Source organism: Cebus imitator, unplaced genomic scaffold (genome assembly GCF_001604975.1).
Source record: "Cebus imitator isolate Cc_AM_T3 unplaced genomic scaffold, Cebus_imitator-1.0 Scaffold595, whole genome shotgun sequence".
In the NCBI taxonomy this organism is placed as follows: domain Eukaryota; kingdom Metazoa; phylum Chordata; class Mammalia; order Primates; family Cebidae; genus Cebus; species Cebus imitator.
The window spans coordinates 309401-318789 of NW_016107910.1; the positions used below are offsets into that span (position 1 = coordinate 309401).

Genomic DNA, 9389 nt, shown 5'->3' on the forward strand with positions numbered 1-9389 from the left:
GTCTTTCATCACAGGCATAGTTTACAAATATTTTATCCCACTCTGTAGGTCATCTTTTTACTCTACTGATTATTTCTTTGGCTGTACATAAACTTTTTAGTTTAATTAAGTCCTATTTATCTCCTTTGTTTTTGTTGCATTTGCTTTTGGGGTCTTAGTCATAAATTCTTTGTGTAGGCCAATGTCCAGAAGAGTTTTCCCTAGGTTTTCTTCTAGGACCTTTATAGTTTCAGGTCTTACATTTAAGTCTTCAAATGATCTTGCATTAATTTTTGTAAATAGTGAGAGATAAGGGTCCAATTTTATTCTTCTCTATGTGGCTAGGCAATTTTCCCAACACGACTTATTGAATAGAGTGTTCTCTCTTTAGTGTTTATTGTTGTTGATTTTGTAGAAAACCAGATGGCTATAGGTATGCAGCCTTATTTCTAGGTTCTCTATTTTGTCCCATTGATCTATGTGTCTATTTTTGTACAAGTACTATGCTGTTTTAGTTACTGTAGCCATGTATAATTTGAAATTAGGAAATTTGATGCCTCTGGCTTTGTTAATTTTACTTAAGGTTGCTTTGGCTATTCAGTCTGTTTTTTGGTTCTATGTAAACATTAGGATTGCTATTTCTAATTCTCTGAAGGGTGACTTTCATACTTTTATCAGAATTGTATTGAATATATATATTGCTTTGGACAGTATGGCCATTTTTTTAAATTTGAGACAGCATGTCTCTATATTGCCTAGGCTGGAATGCAGTGGCATGATCACAGCACACTGCAACTTTGACCTCTAGACTCAAGCAATCCTCCCTCTTCAGCCTCCTGAATAGCTGGGGATACAGGTGTATGCCACCATGTCTGGCTAATTTTTTTTTTCTTTTTTTTTTTTTTTTTTTTTTTTTTTTTTGTAAAGATGAGGTCTTGTTATGTTGACTAGGATGGTCTGGAACTTCTGGGTTCAAGTGATTCTCCTGCCTCAGCTTTCCAAAGTGCTGGGATTATTGGCATGAATAACTGTGCCTGGGCTGGTATGGTCATTTTAATGATACTGATTCTTCCAATTTATGAGCATGAGATGTTTCTCCATTTATCCATTTAATTTAGTTTCTTTCATTCGTATTTTATATTTCTCCTTTGTAGAACTGTTTCACATTCTTGGTTAAATGTATTTGTAGGTATTTTACTGTTTGTGGCTATTGTTAATAAGATTGTTAATGAGAACCTTCATTTGGTTTTCAGTTAGAATGTCACTGTTGTATAGAAAAGCTATGATTTTTTTATGTTGATTTTGTCTTTTGAAACTTTACTTAATTTGTTTATCAAGTCTAGGAGCCTTTTGGAGGAGTCTTCTGGGTTTTCTCAGTATCATATCATATAATCAATGAACAGAGATAATTTGAGTTCCTCTTTTCCAATTTGGATATCTTTTATTTCTGTCTCTTGCTTGATTGCTCTGGCTAGAACTTTCTGATACTTTGTTAACCAGGAGTGGTGAAAGTGGACATCCTTGATCTGTTTCAGTTTTTGAAAGGAATGCTTTCAACTTTCCCACATTTGGTTTAATGTTGGCTGTGGGTTTGTCATATATGGTCCTTATTATTTTGAGTGTGTTCCTTCTATGCCTATTATATGGAGGGTTTTTATCAAGTGATGTTGAATTGTCTCAAATGCTTTTTCTGCATCTATTGAGATGATCACATATTTTTTAATAATTTTGTTTATGTGGTGATTTACATTTATTGATTGGTAAATGTTGATCCATCATTTCATCCCTAGAATAAAATCCACTTGATTATGATTAACTATTTTTTACATGTGCTGTTGGATTTGGTTTGGTAAAATTTTGTTGAGAATTTTTGTATCTACATCTATGTTCATCAGGGATACTGGCTGGCAATTTTAATTTTTGGTTGTGTCATTTCCTGATTTTTTTCTCAGGATGATACTGGTTTTGTAGAATTAATTAGGAAGGATTCCTAGCTTCTCAATGTTTTGGAACAGTTTTAGTAAGATTGGCACCAGCTCTTCTTTGCATGTCTGGAAAATTTTGTTTATATGCCTATGTGGTCATGGCTTTTTTTGATGGAATGTATTTTATTACTGGCTCAGTTTCACTGCTCCTTTGGTATGTTTGTGATTTCTGTTTCATCCCGGTTCAGTGTTGGGAAGCCTTATGTTTCCAGAAATTTATCCATCATTTAGTTTTTCTAGTTTGTATGTATATACATGTTCATATTGATCACTGATTATCTTTTATGTTTCTGTGGTATCCATTGAAATGTGTACTCCTTTTCATTTCTGATTGTGCTTAGTAGAATCTCCTCTCGTTTCTTCTTGGTTAAACCATCTAGTGTTCTATCAACTTTATTATTTCAAAGAACCAGCTTCTCGTTTTGTTGCTCCTTTGTATCTTTTTTTAATCTCAATCTCATTTAGTTCAGCTAAATGAAATTTAGTTAGTTTTTGTCTTCTGCTGGCTTTGGATTTGGCTTTTCTTGTTATTCTAGTTTCACATAGTGTGACAATAGGTCATTGATTTGAGATCTTTCTATGTTTTTGATTTAGGAATTTAACACTAAAACCTTTCCTCTTAGCACTACTTTGGCTGTATCTCAGAGGTTTTGCTATGCTGTGTCTCTATTTTCATTCATTTCAATATTTTTATGCCTGCCTTGATTTTGTTGTTTACTCAAAAGTCATTTATGAGCAACTTGTTTCATTTTTATGTACTTGTGTAGCTTTGAGAGTTCCCATTGGTATTGATTTCTAATTTTATTCTGCTGTGGTCCAGTAGGATACTTGATGTGATTTTGATTTTTTTGAGTTTATTGAAATTAGCCTTATGGTCAGTTTTGGAGAGTGTTACCTGTGCAGATGAGAAAAATGTATATTCTGTAGTTGTTAGTTAGAACATTCTGTAAACGTCCATTTGGCCTAGAGTCCAGTTTAAGTCCAGCGTTTCTTTTGCCTTGATGACCTGTCTAGTGTTCTCACTTGGTGTTGAAGTCTCTCACTATTATTGTATTGCCATCAATCTCTTTTCTTAGGTTTGTTATAATTTGTTTTTGAATCTGATGGCTCTGGTGTTGCATGCATAAATATTTTGGTTTATTTGAGCCCTTATCATTATATAATGCCCTTCTTTGCCTTTTCTTACTGTTGCTGGTTTAAAATCTGTTTTATCTGATATGAGAATTGCTACTCCTGATCTGTTATGTTTTTTTATTTGCATGCTCTACCTTTTTTCATCCCTTGACTTTAAGTCTGTAGTTGTGCTTAGTTATTCTGTGGATCTCTTTTTGACGCAGGTGGTTGGTTTTTGTCTGTTACCCAACTTGCTGGTCTGTATATTTTGGATAGAGCATTTATGACATTTATGTTCAAGGTTATATTGATATTTGAAGTTTTAATCCTGTCATAATATTGATAGCTAGTTGTGTTGGATTCTCACTTGTATGATTGTTTTATAGGACCTTTAAGTTTTTTACTTATGCAGGCATTTAGGATGGTAAGTGTCATACGTTTGTTTCCATGTTTAGAACTCCTTTGAGCATTTCTTGTGGGGCCTGTTTAGTGGTGATAAATTCCTCTAGTGTTTTCTTTTCTGTGAATGACTTCATGTCTTCTTCATTTATCAAGTTTATTTTGGCTGGATATAAAATTCTTAGCTGGCATTTTTTAAGGAAGCTAAAATTAGGTCCCTATTCTCTTCTGACTTGTTAAAATTTCTGCTGAGATGTCCACTGTCAGTTTGATGAGATTTCCTTTATTGGTGATTTGATGCTTTTCTCTAGCTTCTTTTATGACTTATTCTTTCACACTGAACTTGGATTGTCTGCTGGCTATATTCTTAGGTGATGTTTGCATTCTATAGTGTCTCCTAGATGTTCTCTGAATTGTTTATATCTGGATATCTTTGTCTTTAAGAAAATTGGGGATATTTTCCTGAATTAGTTCCTCAATTATGCTTTCTAAACTTCTTCTTTCTGCCTATAAGTTGTAAATTTGACCACTTTACATTATCCCATATTTCTCAAAGATTTTGTTCATTTTTTAAAAAATTATTTCTTCTTTATTTTTTATCTGACTGATTTAATTCAAAAGACCAGCCATCAAGCTCAAAATTATTTCTTATGCATGGTCTAGTACGTTATTACAGTTTTCAACTGTGCTTTGAAATTTCTTTAGTCTTTTTTTCACTTCCAGAATTAAAAAAAATATATTTATTTATCTTTTATCTCCTTAACTGTTTTCTGATTTTTTCGTGTTTGTTTGTTTTTGACTTTCTTTTGAATTTCATTGAGCTTCCTTGCAATTCACATTTCAAATGTTTTATCTGTCATTTCAAAATTATCATTTGATTAGGATTCATTGCTAGGGAGCTACTGGGGTTCTTTGGGGATATTACAACATTATTTTTCTTTATAGTCCAGAAGTTATTATGCTGGTTCCTTCTTATCTGTAGAAGCTGTCACATATTACTTTTGAATTTATTTTCATTTGGACATGGTTCACCTCCTGCCACTGCTCTTGTTGGGGGGTATGACTGTAGAGTAGTTTGGGAAATAGCCAAAAATCTTTTGGCTTTGCTTCTATGGGCCTATGCACTTCTTAGTCAGGTTTTATGTTGGGTTTTGCAGTTCAGTCTACAGGGCAATAGGTGGCAATTACCAGTATAAGCCAGCTGTGGCAAAAGCAGATCTATATGCACTTGATATTTGTTTATTGTATGGTACTGTCTGTTGTTTCAGATGATGGGCTGGACAGTGGAATGCCAGTTTCCCTGAACTTCTTGTCCCATGAAGGGTGAGGGGAAACAAATCTAGGCAGAGCTGGACTGCCTGGCTTGCCCACAAATACCCCAGTGATGAGCTGGGGAACCAGCCCTGACAGGCATGGTTTGGGGAATAACTGCTGAATGGTGCCAAGGTCTCAGCAGAGGGTAGGGAGACTAGCTCCACATCCTAGACAGGTAGGAATATGTTCTATTTACCTATCACACCCCTGACTCAGAGCTTGTGACTCTTGGTTCAGATGCATACCTGTTGTCTATCTCCAGACCACAGTATAGCTGATAGCCACGGAAGATACTTGTCTTGCAATTCTCTATGGGAGTGGTTTCTGGGTGGAACCTCCTGATTCAGTCCAATTCACACAGCTTTGTGACTCACCTGTTTGCCATTGGGTAATGCTACTGCTTTCTGTAGATAGGAGATAGAGGGGCTCTACTTTTTAGCACACACAGTTGGGTATTAGCTGCGGTGGTGTCATGTGGTTGGATCCATCTGAGCTCAGACCACAGATTGGGGCATGTTCATGTGCCAGCAGTGGTAGATAGGACTAGGCAGACTTCCAGTTCTTTATTCCCCAGATTGCCCAATAGTATTAGTCCTGTAGAGAGTGGACCAGGACCAGGCCAGTGGACTTGTTAAGTCCCTAGAATTCTGCTGCTGGCTATGATAGGGAGTAATGGGCTGGTTCTTGGAGTCACAGGCAGAACTCTCAAGCAGAGTACTCAGGCAGTGGGAGTCCTAGGGTACATCATGGGTCTATTGGGGCTGGGATCTCAGAAGGGCCTACAAAATGCTTAGGCAGTTGCAGGATGCTCAGGCAGTTGGTGCATCAGTGCATATCGTAGACCTGTGGGGGCTAGGCTCTCAGGAGTGCCCACAGAATGCTCAGAATATTGCAAAACACTCAGGTGCTTGGGTCCATATGGCTGATCACAGGCCTGTGGGAGCTAGTCTCCAAATGGGCCTACAGGATGCTCAGATTGTGGCAGAACGCTCTGGTGGTATGATTCCTATGGCTGATCACATGCCTTGGGCTCTAGGCTTTCAGAAAGACCTGCAGAATGCTTATGCAGTCAAAGTCCCAAGGCCCATCACAGCCCTATGGGGGCTGGGCTCTCAGAAGGCCTCCAGGTAACAGGTGAAATAGTCAGTTGGGAGCAGGGCAACTGAGTTGCTAGCCTTTCACTGTGGAAGGCAGATCCCTTCAGCTGAAGCAGTGCAGGTTGGCAGCTGTGGGGTGCTTGGCCCAACTGCACTTCCCTCCTGAATGAGCAGCAGTGGATTTTACTTTGAGAAGCACACAAAGGTGCCTAGTTTCCCCACTCTCTCCTTGGCCCAGAAGTGGCAAGTATGATGCTGGTGTTGGGTGTAACTGCTGAGGCAGCTGAAGAGTGGATCACCAGTCTCTGGGAGCTGGGCTCTAAGAACACCAGGCTGTGGCCAGTATGTACATATGGGGCAGGGCAGCTGTGCTGTAGACCCAACATTGAAGAAAGGAGGCCTTCTTCCTCAGCAGGGAACAGCTGAGACCGGCAGTCATTGCAATGTGCATTCTGTTTCCTCCTCTATACTGCAGTTGCAGTATCTGTCTTTGAGGTGTGCACAAGTAGGCCTACCTGCTGCCTGCCTGGTGGGGTGGCAGCAGCCAGTGCCAGGCTACTCAGGGATCAAAAGTCCATGGAATCCCACATGGGCTTGAGAGTACCTCTACACAGACTCTAGGCAGCTCCATGTATTAAACTGGAGGCCTAGGGGATTCAAGGGGGCTTACTTATGAATTAGCATTGTTAGTCTGTGGCAGAATTGTGGAATCCTGGGGGTCTCACTCAATTTTCCCTTCCCTGCATCAAAGATCTCCTGGCTCTACACCAGTCTCAGTTCACCTGGTGGCATGGCTTCATTCTCTACTTTCTGTGATTCCCAGTTCCATCACTTTTCTGATGAATTCCAGTGTGGCCTCCTAGACAATCTACTTGAGGTGTCAATATTTACTTGCTATTTTGATTCCTCACTATGAGATATTCACCCACTAGCTGTTTCTAGTAAGCCATATTGAACCAGAAGTCGTGTTTACATATTTAACTAAATAAAAATTATTTGAAAGTAATTCCTCATATATTTTTCCCAACTGTGGGACTGTAAACTTTATAAAAAGTAGGTTTCAAAAAAAGTGGCTTTTTTATATATTATTAGACATTTTCTATGCCTTTTAAAAGCATAGATTTTAGCAAGATTGTTAGACAAGACCAAATTTTTTAATATTTTGATATAAGCCTAAACAGTACGTTTAATGTATATTTTTACGTGTAAACAATATCTTAGATGAAATATGTACTTCTTAAAAATAGTCTATTGATTTTGAAAGCCTTGAGAATTTTAGTTATTTCTGCATGGTAACATTGTGCTGTATTTGCATGGTTATATTAACAATGAGCATTCAAAAACTTATATTCAAAATTGAGCATTCCTTATGAATTCAACTTGTGGCATCACAGCTCTGTTTCTTGGCCTTATTAAATTTTGAGCATTATCTCTCAAAATTTTAGAATTTGGTTAACAGTTATCTGATACTTGTTGAAATTTATTTTATGAAATTGTTAGACTTCTATTAGGAACTGTGAATATTATGTCCTGCTTTCTTTTACAGAGTATAATAATTGTTTAAAGTATTAATATGTTTTGTATTATATGGTTGCCTCTTCTAGAAATTATATAAAAGAGAAGTTCAGCCTCCTTTCAAACCTGCTTCTGGAAAACCAGATGATACTTTTTGTTTTGATCCTGAATTTACCGCAAAAACACCTAAAGGTAATGCATGTTTATCTGTAAAATCAGGGATTTTATTTTAATAGATAGTTTACAAATAAACTGTCTTCTGAAGTAAAAGTTGAAAGAATGGTAAATTTGCAGAGGGTTGGTTTTCCCATGGGAAATATGGATCCTATACACAGCGTTGCTTGGGTAGCTGTCAAGTAGAGGTTCTAAATGGGAAATATTTATCAGGAAGGCATGAACTAGGTCAAAGAGTAGCAAGGTTTTTGTTTGTTTTGTAAGTCCTTTGACATACTAATGATTTACAGGATAGGGTAGGAGGTAAGACATGAGATATATTACTCTCTTACAGTTTCATACATATGTTTAAGAAATACTGAATGCCTATTATGTACTAAGCAATGAGGATGCAGCAGTGAAAAGAACAGACAAAAAGTACTGACTAAAAATGGAGCATGTATACAGAAAGAAAACAGATAATATATAATAAATATATAATATGTTAGATAGCAACATACAATGGTTTCCTTTATAAAGAAATTCTGACACTTTATATTGTAGAATGCTGTGTGTAGTTATAATTAAATATAATTATTTGGACATTAGATTCTCCTGGTTTGCCAGCCAGTGCAAATGCTCATCAGCTCTTCAAAGGATTCAGTTTTGTTGCAACTTCTATTGCAGAAGAATATAAAATCACTCCTATCACAAGTGCAAATGTATTACCAATTGTTCAGGTAAATTCCATTTAATCACATTATTCAGTTTGTCATAATTATTTCTCTGTTATTGCTGATCTATTTTTAATATTTTTAAAAAGTGATTTTTAACTACTTTATCTCTTGGTATAAATCATGAATTAAATATGGTCCTGTATGTTTTGGAAAAGAGCAGACAGTAGTAACTTTTAATTATGTTTATGTGGCCTCTTTTAAATCAAATATAAGGGTGATGTGTAAGCCAGTTGATTTATTATATTGGCTGTAAGTATCAAGAAAAGATTGGTTCAGAATCTATTTAAGCCATTTATAAGTGTTGAAAAAATTTCTGTAGAATGAATTACTCTAGCTTTTTTAAGATCAAAAGACAGAAAATGTGAAAATATTTCATTTTCCTTAGTATTTTACTTTTTAAAAATAAACAGATAAATGGAAACGCTGCACAATTTGGTGAAGTATATGAATTGAAAGAGGATATTGGTGTTGGCTCCTATTCTGTTTGCAAACGATGCGTACATGCAACTACTAACATGGAATTTGCAGTAAAGGTATTGTCTCTGAGCCTATCTTTCTCATTTGTTTTATGTATGTAATTTAAATTATGAGTCAACTGACATTTTCAGTGGAGTAAATAAAGTTAGGAAAGATAAGATGATAAGAAAGAACTCTGAGATTTAATATTTTAATCATTTTGAATTTCTTTTCAAGGCTTTATTTTGTAAGAACAGTGCATTTTATGAATTTTTGTATTTGAATAATTTCATTATAATGTATTATGTTAAGACTGAGTAATTGCAACAATTACAATCACATCATCATTAGTATAGTTTCAGTGAAATAGCATATGATGGTAAAGTGTTCTTTTTTTCTGTTAAGTTTTACTTATAAGAAGTTTTTAAATGTTAAAATAATATGAGGTAAGCATTGTTCTTGTGTTTTTAAGTGTTTCTTCAAAAATATAACCAAACTGAAAATATCCATTTTTAGAAAAAGTAATTTGTTTGCCTCAGATATTTTTCTTTTTTCTTATTTCTTAGATCATTGACAAAAGTAAGCGAGATCCTTCAGAAGAGATTGAAATATTGATGCGCTATGGACAACACCCCAACATT

The 9389-nt window shown here is 35.9% G+C and overlaps 1 protein-coding gene across 1 annotated transcript in view; it reads left to right on the plus strand.

Moving 5' to 3' along the window:
• The window catches only part of RPS6KA6 (ribosomal protein S6 kinase A6), a 129834-nt gene that overhangs the window by 76706 nt on the left and 43739 nt on the right, over window positions 1-9389 (plus strand). The window contains 4 exon segments of the mRNA XM_017516582.2: window positions 7492-7594; window positions 8165-8295; window positions 8703-8825; window positions 9315-9388. Of these exon segments, the coding sequence (XP_017372071.1) occupies window positions 7492-7594; window positions 8165-8295; window positions 8703-8825; window positions 9315-9388 (431 nt within the window).